Source organism: Rhinatrema bivittatum, chromosome 12, assembly GCF_901001135.1.
Source record: "Rhinatrema bivittatum chromosome 12, aRhiBiv1.1, whole genome shotgun sequence".
In the NCBI taxonomy this organism is placed as follows: domain Eukaryota; kingdom Metazoa; phylum Chordata; class Amphibia; order Gymnophiona; family Rhinatrematidae; genus Rhinatrema; species Rhinatrema bivittatum.
The window spans coordinates 4,002,424-4,021,685 of record NC_042626.1 but is presented as its reverse complement, the minus strand read 5'-3'; the positions used below and the strand labels follow the sequence as shown (position 1 = coordinate 4,021,685).

General features: G+C 43.7%; 2 protein-coding genes across 2 annotated transcripts in view; one reads left to right on the top strand and one right to left on the bottom strand.

Moving 5' to 3' along the window:
• Positions 1-1,836, bottom strand: part of TMCC2 (transmembrane and coiled-coil domain family 2) — a 46,124-nt gene extending 44,288 nt beyond the window's left edge. Inside the window, exon 1 of the mRNA XM_029573862.1 lies at positions 1,509-1,836. Within this exon, the coding sequence (XP_029429722.1) occupies positions 1,509-1,646 (138 nt within the window). The 5' untranslated portion in view covers positions 1,647-1,836. The remainder of the gene's footprint in view (positions 1-1,508) is intronic.
• A 5,197-nt stretch (positions 1,837-7,033) lies between these two features.
• The window catches only part of DSTYK (dual serine/threonine and tyrosine protein kinase), a 46,577-nt gene continuing 34,348 nt past the window's right edge, over positions 7,034-19,262 (top strand). Inside the window, exon 1 of the mRNA XM_029573860.1 lies at positions 7,034-7,376. Coding sequence (XP_029429720.1) covers positions 7,196-7,376 — 181 coding nt within the window. The 5' untranslated portion in view covers positions 7,034-7,195. The remainder of the gene's footprint in view (positions 7,377-19,262) is intronic.

Genomic DNA, 19,262 nt, shown 5'->3' with positions numbered 1-19,262 from the left:
AATTGCAATTGAAAAACTTCCTGCTGAATAAACATAATTAAGGTATAATACAACATAAATGATGAGAAGGAGGGATTGAAGGAGAGCTATAAAGGTCAGAGGTCTTTGACTGGATTTTTCAGTAGCTGAAGCAAATCTCTTGAATTCCTGGGCTTAGCGTGCCGCAGCAGTCAAAAAAGCAAGCAAAATGTTAGGAGTTCTTAGGAGGGAATTGGAGAAGAAAATGGAGACGCTCCAAGCACTTACTAAGCAGCACATTTGCAATAAATTGGAGAAAATACTTTTTCATGCAACACATAATTAAGCTCTAGAATTCATTGCTGGAGGAGATGATAAAGACAATTAGCGAAACTGGATTAAAAAAAAAAAGTTATTGGAAGAAAAGTCTGTAAACTATTAACCAAGTAGACGAGGAAAGGCATGGCTTGTCCATAAGAACATAAGTAATGCCATACTGAGTCAGACCAAAGGTCCATCAAGCTCAGCACTCTCTCTGACAGTGGCCAGTCCAGGTCACAAATATCCAGCGGGATCCCAAAGAATCCTTCTTGCTCTCCATAAGAATAGTCATTTGATACAGACGCTTTTAATAGTAATGCTGCTCTTGTGTTTTTCTCCTTTACCACACGGTCTGCTTTTCTAGTATCAAGCTTTTTATCAGTTGAAATAGGAATATGCCAGGTGATCATAAGGAATTCACTCTCTGCTATTCTCTCAGGGTTATGATACCAGTCATTTTTTCTAGTACCATGGATTCATAATATTTACAGAGTTTCAAATGGATGAGCCCTACCACCTTATTATGCAGGTTTTCTGACTTCAGCATGTCACACCCAGCAAAGAGATGGGAAGCACAGCAGCATGGGATCTATCTAGTATTTGGGATTCTGCCAGGTACTTGGGACTTGGATTGGCTGCTGTTGGAAACCGGACACTGGCTTTGCTGAACCCTTGCTATGTTCTTATGAACTGATGCATTTTGGTGCTGTCTTTGGCATGGAAAGTTTCTAACAATTTCAAATCTCTCTACGCAGAAATAGAGAATGCAATCTGGAGAAACAAAATGAAAATAAACATTCCCCTTTATAAAAATCAGCAGCTGTGCGTGGGTTTTTCTTTTTTTTTTTATTCAGTTGCAATATAATTTGAGCATTTCAGTGCACTGGGACCAGAGGCGTTTGCTCCCCTCCTCGGCAGCTCCTGCTGGGGGTTCCAGGCGGCTAAGGGTGCATGGCATTTATCGCTTTAATGAAGGAGCTGTCCAAGGAAGCAGTCCTGCATGCCTCTCCAGGAGACCCTCCCAAGCAGCAGAGCCGGCCGAAGCAGTTTCATTCCATCACAGCTCATCACCTCTCCCCAAATCGGAGCCCCTTATGTGCTCTGAACGCTGGCAACCCAAGTGCCAACTGCAGCGGCACGGCCTCTCGTCTTCCCATGGAAGACCCTCTAAGCACAGTCTCGCCCGAAGAGCCAGCCCCATCCTCCACCTACCTGTGCAGATCGCTTACCTTCAGGTCCGGGGGCTTGCTCCGGGTGATGGCCGGGGGGCCCGGCTCTGCAGGTGCCTCCCAGGCCCGAGTCTCCGTGGACCCATCCTCGGCCCCGTCCTCCTCGGGCTGCAGCTCGTCCGATTTGCAGCGCTTCATTGCCTGCGGGGCGGCAGGGAAAGCAAAAGCCAGGAAAGGGGCGAGAGGCGGATGCAGCCGGGGCTGCTCACCGCCTGTGCCCGGCAGCGCCTCCTGCCCGCCCCAGCACCCGCATTCTGGTTGGGGGCCGGCGGCGGGCGCAGCCCCGCGCTTGCAGCCCTACAAACTCCCGCAGCCCAAGCAGCGCAGCCTACCCCGACGCCGCCGGCTGAGCGCTGACCGGCAGCGGCCTCCTCCAATAGCGAGCCAGAGCTGGGCAGGGCGGGGCCAGAGCCCGTTTCACGCTCGGTTGAGCCGCGGCAGCCTGGGAGCTGTCAGTGGCGCGTGGTGCTGCAGAGGCGCTCGTGCAGGCGGCTTCCCCGGGCCCTGGCCCGGCTGCTCCCCGGTCTTACCTGGCTCTTATTGCCATGCAAACCCCTCGCACGAGCTCCTCTGCCCGCTCCGGTCCTGGCAGCGCCGCTTTCCTGCCACTTGGTAAACTTCAGCTGCTCTCATGTTCGTGCAGGCGCTCCAGGGAAGCAGTGGAAAAATCTGAGCTCCTGGGTACCCTCAGCTTGCACAGCTACAAGATGAGCAGGTACAGAGGATAGGATAGCGGCACTGCTTTCTGAATGCCGGGTCCGGACAGCACAGCACCGAGTGCATCCAGCTTTGCTCAGCTCACGCTTCCAAAAGGGGTGGGAGTGGAAGTGGGCCTTTATAAATGCACGGGAGAGCATGGTAGAAATGACTTTCTTATAGCTAAGAGCTTTCTTCAAGCTCAGATATAGTTAGTGTTACTAATGACAAATGCCTGAGGAAGTGGGCTCTGTCCTCCAATAAATTGGCTGGTCTGTAAGGTGCCATCCGCCTTGTGTCTCTAATGACAAAGGTGCTATGGGGATATCCTTCTAAGAGAGTCGCGAAGGTGATTTTTTTCCTAAACATTTTCATTAGTTTCCCCCTATGTTTTGGAGAATCAATTCAAAGAGGAAAGATAACTCGTTTGTAATGAGGGCTACCTGTGCCTCGCCAATGCTTAGTGAAACTTAAGGGAACATATACTTACAAAACAAACAAGCAAACAAGCAATAAACAAAAGAAAGGTATCTTGAGGAATTCTAAGCATTGTGTTTGGATTTGGTGTCCCCGAGAAATTAAAATAAAATATTCCAGAAAGAGAGGCACTTTATTCCATCCACCTGACAGCATTGTGGATGGAATATGATGGGCTATGATGTCTCATGGGTGGTCTCATCCATGCCTTTGCGAAGGTAAAAGGGTTCCCGATTAGCAAATGTTCTCCATATTTACCTAAGAAATTGTCCAAGGGGGCCTCAATTTACCTATCAGGACTGTTTAACACACAGTTTTCCCAGCAATGCCCGGAAAAGGAGTTTCCAGGTTCTTGCTCAATTATATAAACAGGGATGTGTTTGCAAGATTGCAATGAAAACTTAATATTTTTAAATGCAAGAAACAGTTCACATTACTGGCAGAAGCCAGTAAGAAGGAGAGGAGATTGCCATACTGGGACAGAACAAAGATCCATCAAGTCCAGTATCCTGTCTCCGATAGTGGCCACTCTAGGTCACAAGTACCCAGTAGGAGTCAATCTTTCTGCAGTGTTGAGGAAAGGTGATTGTGCTATCAGAGTTTCATATTGGATTGAAGTTAGGGGAAGCCTGCAGAGGAAAAGTCAACATCTAGGTAGGTTGTCTGTGTAGGTGACTTGGCAGACTCAAACTTACAAACTAATTGTCCAACTCAGATCTGCTAAAAATGTTGGCTTTTCTACATTTAAAGCAAATGTAAAGACCAGAGTGCCCATCATCATACAGAATGGCAGGGTCATGCAATGTCACAGTCAGTGCCTGAACCGTAAAGCAGGGCTGACTTGTGGCGTGAGGAGCCCAACAGCCCGTCTCGGTACAACTTTACTGAGCATGCAGGGGCCTCCTGAGCTACTCAGTCTTGTTTTTCCGAGCTACCACTCCGCCCTCGTTTGTGGATTTGGTGATTGAGGTCTCCTTTTTTGTTGCCTTCTTACAGTGAGTTGTCCACATGCTGCCTTACAAGCCTCTCGAAAGTACTTTTAAGTACTAGAAAAGTAGTGGAGCAAGTTTTTTGGTTTTGTTTTTTTTGGTTGATGCAGCAGGGAGTGCATTCACGCAGCTGAAGTCTGAATTTATCATACAAATCACTGCAACACCAGAGAACAATTCAAATTCAGATCACCTTATTAACATGACTGTATTACATGGGTTTGCAAAATAATGTACACACACAGCAGCTCTGGGAAAAGGGACAGTGGAGAAATACAATTTAGTTCCTCAAAACAAAAAACGTGTAAGCTGGCTCATTTCCTACAACACGGGGAAAACAAACCACAAGCCTTTAGAAAGAGAGCAGTCCTAGGGATGTTGTAATCAGAAAGGTCTTGCTAACTCTCTTTGAGCTAGGGTAGGGAAGAGCCATACCTTCATCTCCAAGTCAAGTGGCCTGAGAACAGGAAACCCTGATCTTTGCAGCTTCTCATACTTTTCTTTGGCTCATTTTAAGAATTATCTAGAGACGATTTTTTACCTGGCCCCCTCTTCAGATGTCAGTGAACATTGTGATGCTTGTTTATTCGTAATGTAGCTGATGTGTGGTTCTGATATCATTCCTCTTTCGTGCCAGGGATTTTGTGGCATTAATTAAAAGTGATTGGTTAGAGATGGGCTGACACTTCTCATCATTCTACCTCTAGAGTAGGAGTTTTATGTTTAGTTAATTTTATCCTACAAACATTGGAGTAAATTAGGATGCTGGGTAAAGTAAAATCGTGGCTTGTCTTGACAAACCCATGGAGTGAGGCTTCTCTGACATTATCTCTCGAGTTGCCTCTGCCTGGACACATCAACTTTAAATACCAGGAGGTGAGAGAACTCAGCGTATAGCAGCAGTCTGAGATGTTCCCGGATACCACTACTGTTTTACTGAGAATCAATGCTGAGATTTCCAGGTGTACAGGGATCTGGAGTCTAGATCCAATAACATTTCTTTTCTTTAGGCATGAGAAATAAAATTTTTACCACCGTTTAATTTGTGATGTGTTTTTGTGTCTCTGTGTACATCCAAGGTTTAGTTACAATAGTTGTGTATGGATGTGTGTGTGGCGAGAGTGTGGCTGTGTAAGAGTGTGTGTGAGTGAGACTATGTATGAGGGTGTGTGTGTTTGCCCCTGTCTGCATGTTTTATATGTCAACCTGGAAGTCTTCATTCGCTTGTCTGTACAATCTGTGATATACAAACCTAAGTGAAGCAGGCAATGGGAGAAGGTAGACTGCAGGTGCAGGGTCCCTCCTCTGCTCATAAATTATTAGCGCTTCTCCCTTGTGTCACTCAAACACTTGACAGCTAGGTACAAAGTCAATTAAATATACATTGGCAACACCAGCACATATTGGATCATGTTTGGCTCTGTGGAATAAATGTAACTAAAAACCAAGAGCTGTATTTTGATTGTTTTCCTGGAAAGGGGGAGGGAAGGGGTAAGGACACTATTTCACTGCTAGTCAAGCCAGAACACTGCACTTTTTCCATCTTGGGAGGGGAAGAAAGTAGTTTTGCAGCTTTTTTGTAGTCCTGGTGATTATTATTAGGTTTTTGAGGCATCCTTTCAATTTAAAAACGTAATAGGATATTTTTAATAGCTTTGTTTGATATATCTATTTTATTTATTTCCACTGTTATCCACAATTCCTGCAGAGTTCACAGTAATGTACATAAATACATAATCCACCCCTCCATTTACCCTCCCACCACTCCAGATCCAATTTTACAATAATAAAGCAATATTCCTCATAACCTCACTAAAGCCTCAGAAGGAGCATTGGCCAGTTAATTCCTATAACTGTTTCTTGCTTGATTGATAAAATAATTACATCATCTTCATTGTTGCATTTTTTTTAAATTACTTATTATTTTATGTTTTGTTAACCATATCCAAAGTTCTAAGCGGGGTACAACTGAAACAGTCATAAAACAATCAAAACCAAAATTAAAACATATTGCAAAAGAAAATATTCAGGAGCCACTGACGAAGATGAAAAACAGCAGAACTTTAATTAGTACAACTCTGAATGATCTTCTGATCAAGAACGCGGTATGGGCTGAATTTAAAGAAGATGGAAACACAACCTCAGCTAATAATACATTATTAATACTGGCCAGAACATCAGACAGAGATGCCTTTCTGGCCCGTACCAAGGCTGAGGGACATGGGTCCAATACACAGAATGGGCTTAATTTATGGAATTAGTTTAATAGCATCCAATGAGGTAATAGTCTGAAAGTTTTCTCACAACACTCTAACATGTTATGTTATGTTATACAATGCCATTAGGCTCAGCAACATCTGGACAATCAATGGAATTTGATTCAAGAATGGTAAATTCTGGAGATTTCAGAGCTGAAAAAGCCATAATAAATATCAGGGTTCGGGTCTATACCGGAAGGTCCCTCAACTAATTCCTTTATGAACCTTTAATAATGTACGGGGCTGCTTATATGAAGTTCGGATTTTAATTGAGAACTACGCCTTCATTGTGTTGGTAATGAGAATCTTTATATATGTATGAATTCATACCTCTCAATAATGATTGCTGCTGGACAAAACAAAGTAGTATGATCACCATTTTAATCTATTTATTTATTTATTTAACATTTTTTATATACCGAAATTCTAGCAACAATGTTGCTAATCATTTCGGTTTACATATAACATTGGAGTGACTTAACATGCGAGTCTTACATGGAACAGGAAAATGAACTTGGAGAAAATTGAATAGATACTAATAACAAATAACATTAAAACAACAACAGTAGTAATAGACATGTTATATACAGGCGATTAAAATGAATCAGTTATGAATAAGATATCTGCAAATAGACAAGAGGGATTGGAAAATTAATTCTTTAGTTGTTGAGCTAAGAGGTATTATGTGGCATAGACCTGGAGGAGGGATTTGTGGATAGTACTCAATCTACTTGGATGCAAGGAAATAAAAGGTAAAGACAAATGACATAGCAAAGGCAAAACAAAGAAACAGAGAATTTGAATGTAAGATCATGAAATCTGAGGTATGCAGGGCACGTAGAATAAGAAATTGTTTACTTAACACAACATCAGCAAAGTAATTTGCTACTATTGATGTCTTTAGATGCATTAGCTTGGACCGATATTTTTTCAAGAGACCAGGACCAATTGCGCTCCTACAGCAACCCTAAAGCCCCTTGCCCGGGCAGCCTCTGGGACGTCCAATCACGTTCTCTGAGCAGCTAAGGAGTGAAGGCTGCGTGAAAAGCGGGCGTATGACATCACTCAGCTGCAGAACGGAGTCACGCTGGCGCCTCGCTGGAGATGGAACTACGAGTCCCGGCAGTCCTCGCCGCAGGCGTCGCATGCGCGGCCCAGAGGAGAAAGATTGCGTGGCGGGCGGGGCCCGCGCGCGCGCTGGGGGTGGTTTGTTTGTTATCGGCGGAGAGGGGAGAGGCCGCGCCGCGGCCCTCGGAGGCCACCCAGGATGGAGGGCGGCGGCGGGGCCTTCAGCCGGGACCTGAACCGCATCTTTAGCCGCTACAACAAGTACCTGGGGCGGCTGCAGCACAACGTGCGCGAGACCCGCAGCTTCCTGCGCGACGTCAGGCTCACGTACAGCCAGGGGGCGGCGGGGCCCGAGCCCCCCGCCAGCCCCGGCCGCGCCGGTGAGGAGGGGGTCGAGAAGGGAGGAGGGAGAGGAGAGGACCCCGTTCTCGAGGAGTTTCTTTTCATCTTCTCCACGCAGCCATTCACTGTGCACCCCCACTCACTGTGCATCCCAGGGCAGGGGAGACCTTTCACTGCCCACCCCCACTCACTGTGCATCCCAGGGCAGGGGAGACCTCTCACTATGCATCCCAGGGCAGGGGAGACCTTTCACTGCCCACCCCCACTCACTGTGCATCCCAGGGCAGGGGAGACCTCTCACTATGCATCCCAGAGCAGGGGAGACCTTTCACTGCCCACCCCCACTCACTGTGCATCCCAGGGCAGGGGAGACCTCTCACTATGCATCCCAGGGCAGGGGAGACCTTTCACTGCCCACCCCCACTCACTGTGCATCCCAGGGCAGGGGAGACCTCTCACTATGCATCCCAGAGCAGGGGAGACCTTTCACTGCCCACCCCCACTCACTGTGCATCCCAGGGCAGGGGAGACCTCTCACTATGCATCCCAGGGCAGGGGAGACCTTTCACTGCCCACCCCCACTCACTGTGCATCCCAGGGCAGGGGAGACCTCTCACTATGCATCCCAGAGCAGGGGAGACCTTTCACTGCCCACCCCCACTCACTGTGTATCCCAGGGCAGGGGAGACCTCTCACTATGCATCCCAGAGCAGGGGAGACCTTTCACTGCCCACCCCCACTCACTGTGTATCCCAGGGCAGGGGAGACCTCTCACTATGCATCCCAGAGCAGGGGAGACCTTTCACTGCCCACCCCCACTCACTGTGCATCCCAGGGCAGGGGAGACCTCTCACTATGCATCCCAGGGCAGGGGAGACCTTTCACTGTGCACCCCCACTCACTATGCATCCCAGGGCAGGGGAGACCTCTCACTATGCATCCCAGAGCAGGGGAGACCTTTCACTGCCCACCCCCACTCACTGTGCATCCCAGGGCAGGGGAGACCTCTCACTATGCATCCCAGGGCAGGGGAGACCTTTCACTGCCCACCCCCACTCACTGTGCATCCCAGGGCAGGGGAGACCTCTCACTATGCATCCCAGAGCAGGGGAGACCTTTCACTGCCCACCCCCACTCACTGTGCATCCCAGGGCAGGGGAGACCTCTCACTATGCATCCCAGAGCAGGGGAGACCTTTCACTGTGCACCCCCACTCACTATGCATCCCAGGGCAGGGGAGACCTTTCACTGCCCACCCCCACTCACTGTGCATCCCAGGGCAGGGGAGACCTCTCACTATGCATCCCAGAGCAGGGGAGACCTTTCACTGCCCACCCCCACTCACTGTGCATCCCAGGGCAGGGGAGACCTCTCACTATGCATCCCAGAGCAGGGGAGACCTTTCACTGTGCACCCCCACTCACTGTGCATCCCAGGGCAGGGGAGACCTCTTACTGTGCATCCCAGGGCAGGGGAGACCTCTCACTGTGCATCCCTGGGCAGGGGAGACCTCTCACTGTGCATCCCTGGGCTGGGGAGACCTTTTACTGCCCACCCCCATTCACTGTGCATCCCTCTCCCCATTTTCCTTCCTCTGTGTGGTCCAGGTTGGGGCCCCCCTTAGCAGTTACTCTTCCCTCCGCTCTGTCAAAAGTTCCTTTATTTGACTGAGATGTTTGGTTCTCTCGTTGCCTCTGTCCCTTGCAAGCCTTGGCTGATAGGCTGATGGTCATAGGGGATTTTAAAAGGTTTTTTCACCACTTGGGGAAAGGCCCTGGAGCATCACCAGTAATCTTTCATTTCATGGTCTGTGATGTCTAAATTGATAGTGAAATCATGTACGGAGAAACCGTGTCATGGATTGATATTTTAATATATGCACGTTACTTTTCTGTCCACTCTTATGCAAAAATAAGTTGGCTCAGTGTGTAAAGTAGTAAGAGAAGAGACCTTTTACTAACTTTATTTATTTAATGCTCTGGTTGCTTGTAGTCTATCTGAGACCCTGCAGAAAGCATTTTGTGTTCCTTTCTGCAATATGTATATAACTTCTAGATGCAGAAATCATTTCAGGATTGTAGACATTTGTATACATTGCAGCAGGGCACTAATTTCCATCATTCTTTTGTCAATATGTTGGCTGTTAAGGAAGTGATGAAACTGACAACATAAAGAGCAAGTAAGGTGTATTATGGCTTTCTTGTTGGGGTAACTTTAGGAATCTTGCATTTTGAGGTATTGCTACTGAAGCAGTGGAAAATTCCTCGCTCAGAATACTAATGTGTTAAGACTCGTACTGCATCTTTTCTTATTAAGGGCTTTACCCAATAACTTTTTTTTCCCCATAGGCATGAAGTGGGGATAGTTGTGGGGTTTTTTTGTTTTTTTTTTAATAAGGCCTTGAATTGTTGACACTTTTTTGTGTTGAAATAAAATAATTGAAAAATGTCCATGTACAAAGATCCTGCTAGAGAGAGAGGGTGGAGGATGCCTGGAATGCCCTTCCGGGGTGGTGAAGATAAAAATAGTGAGAGAATTCAAAGGAGCATGGGATAAACCCTGTGGGTCCCTAAAGGCTCGAGGATGGAAATAAAGAAAAGAGCACATGGGGGTAACTTGCTGGTGCGGTGGTTACCGCCCTTAACCAATAAGCCTTCATACTGTTGCTGCAACTCCATCTTTCTCTCTGCTTCAGTGGCAGGGGTAAAAGGGTAATTGGATTCAGACAGCGACCAACAAGTCATTGAATTTTGCAGTCTGGGAAAACAAATAAGTATGGGGGTAACTTGCTGATGTGGCTGTTACTGCCCTTAACCAATAAGCCTGATACTTGTGATGTAACTGCAACATTGCTCTCTGCTTCAAAGGCAAGAGATAAGAGATAACGGGGAATTGGACTCAGACTAAGGCCCTCTTAGTTTGATGGTTTGGGAAACTAAGTATGGGAGTAGCTTGCATGGCAGATGCCACCCCCTGATGCTATCCTTATGGGGGAGACCGGTATGGCGTGGCAGATGTTACCCTAAGCTTGCTAGGCAGACTGGGTGGACCGTTTGGTCCTTTTCTGCTGTCATTTCTGTGTTTCTATTTATCACAGAAATCCCAAAGTCATGTACTATGAGACTATCCTTACAATCTTATTGAAGAACTGAAACAGATGTAAAAGGAAAAAAAAATCATCCTTCTGTAAATTTTTGTTGCTTTGTTGGAATTTATTTTCATAAAATGGCAAGGGCCACACATTCCCATGCAGCTCATGTGTTTGTGTCCGATCTCCTAGTTACTGGTACGTACATCTGTATGACAACCAATAGGTTTGATCTTATTGTCTGTGGTATTCAAGTTGTTTAATCTGGCTTTGTGTTGTATTATACCAACATCTAGGGTTTTTTTTTTTTTAAATTAAGATTCTTTTGGTTTTTGGTGGTATTTGTATTTTTCTGCTTCTTTGTGTATAGAACAAAACTTTATTGAACCTGTCCTAGCAACACCACAAACAGTTGGGTTTTCAAGACATTTACGATAAATTTGCATGTACTAGTCTTCAGTCTTTGTAGATTTATGCTCTGCATGTTCATTTTGAGTACAATATTGTGTTTGCTAGGTTAGTGCCCTTGTATATATAGAAATAAGGGTCAACAAACAAGTTGGAGGTGAGAGCTTGTCACTGGACTCAGTTTCTTTATGATCTGTTGAAGGGAGCAGAGTTCTCTAAGGTTGAACTGAGTGAGCCCAACCTTCAAATTGATTTGATATGGATGTGCTAAAAGCATGTCTAGCTGTGGGTCCCCAGGCGCTAGGAACTTTGTGGGAAAGTACCCTTTGAGTTTTTCATACTGCAGTAGAGAAGCTTCCCAAAGGTTTATACTATTCTGAAGGCACCTTTTGGAAAACATTCTTTGCTATTGTTTTCTGTAATAATTTATCTCGAGGTCAGTGGTGATGGGTGATTTAAAAATAGGTGTTTGAGATGTATTAACTTAGTTTTGCAGGGTAGGAGAGCCTGATTTTACAGTTAGCAGCATATACCTTTTCCTCTTTTCATTAATGTGGGTATTTCAAATGAAGAAAGCCTAATGATTTACCCAAGCTTTTTATAATGCGCTCTGCACTGCTGATGAATTGGCAATATTCTTTGAGTCTTGAATGGTCACTCCCTCTCTTTGGGGATTTATGTCAAAGAAGAAACCGTTTTATATCACTCTTCCACAGCCCCTTACTGTTTACATCTAATATATTTTACTAAGGCACCCAGCCATAGGCTACTTAACACTATATGCAGTCAGAAATGGACATCCAACATCTAGCCTGCTTAGTTAAAGTTGGCAAAAGCATGCTCTGCGACTTATTTACATCCTAGCAGAGAGCTGTCAGCTTTCTCTGCTGTGCTGTGAGCAACCTAGCTGGCAGCTGGTGCGGAGGCAGCGTCTGTTGCACTTGCTGTGTAACCAGGTTTAAATTCAAACTAAATGCAGCAAACAAGGGAAGATGTTACTGCTTTGACTCTTTATTTTTGGGGAAAGAGGCACTAAAAAGGGCATCCTTTATAATCGTGCTGGCAAATTAGATGGAAAACATTACTGAGAGAGAATTTGGATAGACTTCTGGTAAAATGGTGAAAGCCATTACTGGCATAGATATAAACATGGTTTAATGAGGAAGAGTCCCCATAGATTTAGCAAATCTGTTACAGTTCTTTGATTTGGATAAGAGTGAACGTGATGCAGTGCATTTCGATTTGAGAGTTCTCGAGAGACTCCCCAGGAAATGCAGAAGTTGAGGGATAGGAGGCAGTGTCCTTTTGTGGACTGGGCAGCTGGTTGCAGTGTTTCTCAGCCCTCTCCTGGAGGCATACCTAACCAGTAATGAATCTGCAAGTATACAAATCTTTCTCATACATATGCATTGGGGCATTCCTGCCTCCTGGAGAGGAAACAGAACGAAATGGTCAGTTTTTCTCAAGGAGGGGGAGAGAAAATGGACTACCCCAGGGATGTGCATTGGGACCGGTGTTTAACTTATTCATTAAGGATCTGGAAAAGGGAGCAACAAGTGAGGTCATCAACTTTATGAATTACACAAATATTCAAAGTAGTTAAAATGTAAGTAAACTGAGGACTTGCTAGAGGGTTTTGTGAGACTGGGGAACTGGTCACGTCACTGGCAGGACAAATTTCATATAGGCAAGTGCAAAGTGGTGCATAGAGAAAATAAACTCATCTTCTTTTGTACACAGTGCTGTGTTCCATTTTAGGAATTATTACGCAGGAAAAGGACCTTGGAGTCATTCGGGATAATAAATCTTTAGCTTGGTGTGCTGCAATGGTTAAAAAAAAAGAAGGCAAATAGAATGTTAAGAATTATTTGGAAAGGAGTGGAGAATAAAACTGAATATTGTGCCTCTGTATAAATCCATGGTGTGACTACATCTTGAGAATTGTGTACGGTTCTGGTTGCCCCATCTGAAAAAAGATATAGCAGAACTAGAAAAAAGTACAGAGAAGGGCAGCAAAATGACAAAGGGAATAGAATAGCCTTTCATAAGGGAGCCAAACCGGGTAGTGCTCTTCAGCTTGGAGACGGTGACTGAGTGTGGATGACAGGTTTATAAAATGAGTGGTTTGGAAGGCACTCTACCCTAGTCCAGACGCATGGAGATGGAGTCAGAAGCCAGGTTGTCTTTCAGTGGCTTCATCACCTGTTATAGAAGCTGGTGCAGCACTGGCAATAGCAGAATTGAGTAAACAGATGGTAGACATGTTCTAGATCTAGTCACATGTTCTTGAAGGATCTAAATTAAAGGTGGTCTTCCTAGTGGCCTGTACCCAGAGTTAGACCTAAATTAGCAGAGATCCCTCCTAGTCACTTTTAATTAGTGCCGGCCTTCTTATGCAAGGTTGTGTTTTTGCCTTCAGTTAAACAGGCAGAGTCTCTTCTGGTGTCTCAAAGGGAAATGTCATGGTAAGGGTAGTGTCTCCCCTTATTAAAGGTTCAGATGTTAAAAGACGGCTAACCAATAGGCCTTTATTCAGCAGCTTTAAAATCCTCCTCTGTGTGGCTCAGGCTGATGATTTCCTCAGGCTGCCACTTGATCTTCCTTAACATTCACTTGTAGGCACTATAGGGAGATACTGCCTTGGGGTGGGCATGCTTGGAGTGGGCCTGCATTCATCCCGTGTAGCAGGGTAAGGAGAAGAAATGTAATTTCCTTTCCATGTGTCTGTCTTGCTGGTGCTGCACCAGTCTATGTACCAGGCATTGGTCCTCTGTCTCCATCTGGACTGGTGTAGCAGCATCAAGAAAAGGAAATGAACAGGTAAAGCTACATTGTTAGAATTTGATTTGGCTGGAGAGAGATGGACTTAAGACCATTAATAGCCATGCTTAGGAATGGACCTTTATGCTGGACGGTCTTCTACTACGTAGAAATGATTTGCAATTATGTCTTGCTTGCAGACTTGGCCTATTTTACTATTTTTTTTCCCCGTAATTACAAAATGGGAAAAAAAAAATTCCTAAATTAGGCTTAGTGTTAGATCCTGTCACTGAATCTTATTTATTTAAAAAGGCTTGTATTCCACCTAAGGCGAACTATTTGTGCTAGGCGGATTACATCCTTCCAAACAGCCATAATGCATGCAGACGCAAAACTGATCAACATAGGCAAATTAGGTTGTAATACATACAATCCATAAAACAGATCAAGATTAAGACCCCGAGCTTTGACATGCTGAGTATGTTTGAGTCCATCTGATGGTGATCGGTTAATATATTAAATGCAATGAGAGAGAAATATTGCTTTGGGATGAGGATCCAAATTAGTTCTGCTCTTCACATTCAAACTTTGGACCCTGCACATGGAGGCAGTCTCATGCCCTGGGACATAGCTATCTCATTGGCCAGCATCTGTGCTTTGACTTGGAAACTCTGGTGCAGTGGGTACTCGTAACAGAATTTCTCCTCTTTCTAAGAATATTCCTGTGTATAGGAATGGGGGGGTTACCCCATTATTGTGAAGGTGCATCTGTCATGGCTATGGTCAGGTTTAATGGGACTCGCTTCTAATGCAGAGAATTCTGAATTGTTGTCACCGTTTGCTGCTGAGGCACTACAGGCTGCGTTGTCTGTGCGTAATAATTGGTGAAGGCTATTTCTTTACTGTCAGCAGTTTCACAAGTCTGGATTTTTCTCATCCATATACAGAAATAATTGCTAACAAATATAAACAAAAAATCCCATGTAAGATGATACCTTATACATCTAGTCCAATAAAAAGGTATCATCTTATATATTTTTTTTATTTCTAGCACTTTATCTTGCAAGTGTCAGTCAGAAGTAACCTAGATCAGTGTTCTCAGTCCAGTCCTTGGATGCCTCTTTCTAGTCCAGTGTTCAGGAGATGCACATTGAATATGCAGGAAAGCTTTGCTTGCTCTGCCTCCTGTGCACGTAACTCTCTTGCATAGTCTTCATTGGATTGGTTGCTCTGATTAATTCTTAGGGTTTGCTCTTTTACCATTGCTAATTGGATTAGTAATTTTAAAGAGAGATTTTCATCCCTCTGGCAGACTAGTGTGTAGCACATACAACATACACCAGTGTGATTCCATGAATGGGCTTGAAATATGTGAAGTTAACACTTTTGTCAAAGCTTCCAGTTTAATCGAGGCTTTTTTTTCAGTTTTCAAATTACATTTGAACCAAATCTTTGGTTTCTTAATGCTGGAAATGTAACTCCTGATCAGCGATGGAGTAAAGTTTCTGGGGCCGAACTTGGAGTTTGTGCTGTGGGGTCCTCTTCTTGGAATTTGTGCGTTTTCTACACACAAGCTGTGAGCACAAATGTTATGCTCTTAACTCATGTTTTATGCATAATTTTTAGTAGCATTACCATGATTTGTGCATTTGTTATGCTCCTAAAAGTTGTGCACACATGAGTTAGGAACCCAAGTTTCTGCACAGTGTGCACAAAACATGTTTTATGTCCTTAAATCTTGGTGTATGTGCATGCATTATTTATTTAATTGAATATTATCTGTAAGACAGTTCATCCAGGCAATTAATAATAAAAGCACACCTAGAACTCACTCTCAGTACATATAATCAGAACAAATAGGATGAGCACAAATAGCATAAGCATGAAAATAACAAGGCCCTGCAAACAATTGCAACAGTAAATGTTAAGTGTTAACCTGACAAGCCGTGATTTAACTCTTTCTGAACTTCACATAGCTCAATTCCATGTGGATGTCAAAAGGAAGAGCATTCCTGAGGAAAGGGGCCCGATGAGCAAAGGAAGTATCTCGTCTTCTCTAAGCTGATGAGAGAAGGAGATGGGAGATGCAGAGAGTACGGGACAGGGTGTAAGGAATCAGAAGGTTCAAAAGATACAGGGGAGAGCCAGCATGAAGGGCACAGAATGTCAGAGGATTTTAAATTTGATGTGGAAGATGAAAGGAAGTTGGTCATAGAGGTAAAAACTGACAGTAAAAATTTTTTAAAACATATCCAAAGCAGAAAGGCTGCGAGGGAGTCAGTTGGATTGTTAGATGATTTTGCTTTGGTGTTTACTGAAGAGGATGTTGGGGAGATAGCCATTCCAGAAAAGGTTTTTATGGGTAATGATTCAGATCAAATGAACCAAATCACGGTGAACCTGGAAAATATGGAAGGCCTGATTGACAAACTGAAGAATAGTAAAGGAAACAGAGTAGGATTAAATGGACAATTTTCTCAGTGGAGGGGGGTGGGCAGTGGAGTGCCTCAGGGATTTGTACTGGACCCTTACTTTTCAATATATATATATATATATATTGAATGATCTGGAAATGAATAAGATGAGTGAGGTAATCAAATTTGCAGATGATACAAAATTATTCAAAGTAGTTAAATCACAAGCAGACTGATACATTACAGGAGGACCTTGCAAGACTGGAAGATTGGGCATCCAAATGGCAGATGAAATTTAATGTGGATAAGTGCAAGGTGATGCATATAGGGAAAAATAATCCTTGCTATTGTTACACAATGTTAGGTTCCATATTAGGAGCTACCACCCAGGAAAAGAGATCTAGGCATCATAGTGGATAATACATTTAAATCGTCAGCTCAGTGCAGTCAAAAAAGCAAACAATTTTAGGAATTATTAGGAAGTGAATGGTGAATAAAACAGAAAATGTCATAATGCCTCTGTATCGCTTCATGGTGAGACCGCACCTTGAATACTGTGTACAATTCTGGTCACCGCATCTCAAAAAAGATATAGTTGTGATGGAGAAGGTACAGAGAAGGGCAACCAAAATGATAAAGGGGATGGAACGGGTCCCCTATGAGGAAAGGCTGAAGAGGTTAGGGCTGTTCAGCTTGGAGAAGAGATGGCTGAGAGGGGATAAGATAGAGGTGTTTAAAATCTTGAGAGGTCTAGAACGGGTAGATATGAATCAGTTATTTACTCTTTCAGATAATAGAAGGACTAGGGGGCACTCCATGAAGTTAGCAAGTAGCACATTTAAGACTAATCTGAGAGAGTTCTTTTTCACTCAACGCACAATTAAACTCTGGAATTTGTTGTCAGGGGATGTGGTTGGTGCAGTTAGTGTAGCTGGGTTCAAAAAAGGTTTGGATAAGTTCTTGAAGAGAAGTCCATTACCTGCTATTAACCAAATTTACTTAGGGAATAGCCACTTCTATTAATTGCATCAGTAGCATGGGATCTTCTTAGTGTTTGGGTACTTGCCAGGTTCTTGTGGCCTGGACTGTTGGAAACAGGATGCTGGGCTTGATGGACCCTTGGTCTGACCCAGTATGGCATGTTTTTATGACTAATAACCAGTGTAATGCCTGTAGCCTTGGAGTTCCATGATCAAGTTTTTTAAACTGTCCTGGACAAGTTGTAAGTTTTTGAGCTGTGAGTATGGGAGCCCAAGAAGTCTCTTCTAGAAGTTACCAAAGTGTGAATGAACAGTTTTAAGTAATGAGGATCAAGTAATGGACGTAGTCGATGAATGCAATGAAGAAAGTTTTGAAGGTTGTTAGCGAGATAAGCATTGAAAGCTCAGAGTCCAGTTTTTTTTTTTTGGTTTTTTTTTTACCTGAATAGGGTTACCAAGCATTGATGGGGGAATAAGATGGTCAGGGGCTTGATGGATTCCTAAAGCTTCAGATTTGTTGCGATTGACCTTCCATTTATGACTACTAGGTTTAGACATTTATTAAAATCTGTAATTTTTGTCCTGATAAAACAGTGCTGTGGATATCATCTGCATAAAAAGGATCAGAATGCAAGGGGGAAATATATTAAAGAGGAGAGAGGGTAGAACCCGGGGGAACCCCAGAGAGTGAAGGTCTGGTATCTAAGTATGTTTGTGCGCATTAAACGTGATGGACAGTTTTTAAACTCCTGATGCATTTGAATATTAGCTTACTGCATTGGGAGTTAACATTTCCAATAATATACTAAGAGGATTCGATAACAAAATAGGCCACTTACTGATCCTCCTCGATCTTTCCGCAGCATTTGACACAGTTGACCACAAGAGGTTAATATCTAGTCTAGAAATCATTGGAGTTGCAGGCAAAGCTCTAGACTGGTTCACTTCTTTCCTAAAAAACAGGTTTTTCAAAGTCTCCATAGACAACAACTCTTCCAAAGCCATCCCCCTTGAAACAGGAGTGCCACAAGGGTCTGCTCTCTCGGCCACACTCTTCAATATTTACCTACTACCTCTATGCCAACTCCTATCAAGCCTTGGCATAACTTACTATATGTATGCGGACGACATACAGCTCCTCATTCCAATCACTTCCACCATAGAAGATACTATGACTCTAGTAGCCTCACCCCTTGATGCAATTCGAAATATGCTAAACCACCTAAAATTGTCTAAACATGAGCAAAACCGAATGCATTCTAATCGTAAGAAAAAACTCAGGTTCAAAAACCACACCATCCTTCCAAATAGAGAACATCTGCATACAACTCAAAGATAACGTAAAAGACCTTGGCATATGGATTGACAGTGAACTAAACTACAAAAAACACATCGCAACAAAAACAAAAGAAGGTTTCCATAAACTCCAAATACTCAAACACCTAAAACCGATGCTCCACCACCATGAATTCAGAACAGTCTTACAAGCTCTCATTTTCACCAGCCTTGACTACTGCAACTCACTCTTGATAGGACTACCCAAAATGACCTTAAAACCACTTCACTTACTACAGAATGCCGCTGCCAGAGTCCTAACTGGTAAAAAGAAATCAGACCACATCACCCCCGTGCTCAACAGTCTACACTGGCTAACGGTAGAAAAAAGAATCGAATACAAAGTACTTCACAAAGCTGACAACACGGCCCTTGACAATGTCATACTTATACACAGATCACAACGTACCACTAGGACAACAAGTAAACCAAATCTAGATGTACCTTCACTACCACTAGCCAAACTTTCAATCACAAGAAACAGAGCCATTTCCATCGCTGGCCCGAAACTATGGAACTCTCTACCAGAACACCTGAGCTCACAAAACAACATTAAATCATTTAAAAAAGAACTCAAAACATGGCTATTCAGTCAAACATACAAAGATGGTATTGGTTAATACCACCGAACATAGCTAATACATACCCTTTTCAGGTATGGAATGTCACTCCAAAGGCTATCTCACTGATTCACTGAAATCTTATTGAACACCACCCGGACTTAATTCAATCCCCATACATGATTTGAGCACAGATATACACCTCGTTATATATGTAGATGTTGATTGTAATAAGTTGTTGTTCAGATCCAGTTTCAATTACTGTTAAATGCTTTGGATGTAACAGGTTGTTGTATATGTAAACCGGAATGAAGGCAGCTTGCTATACCTTGGTATATAAAAAACTTTTAAATAAATAAATTTTGTGCTGAAAGTGTGT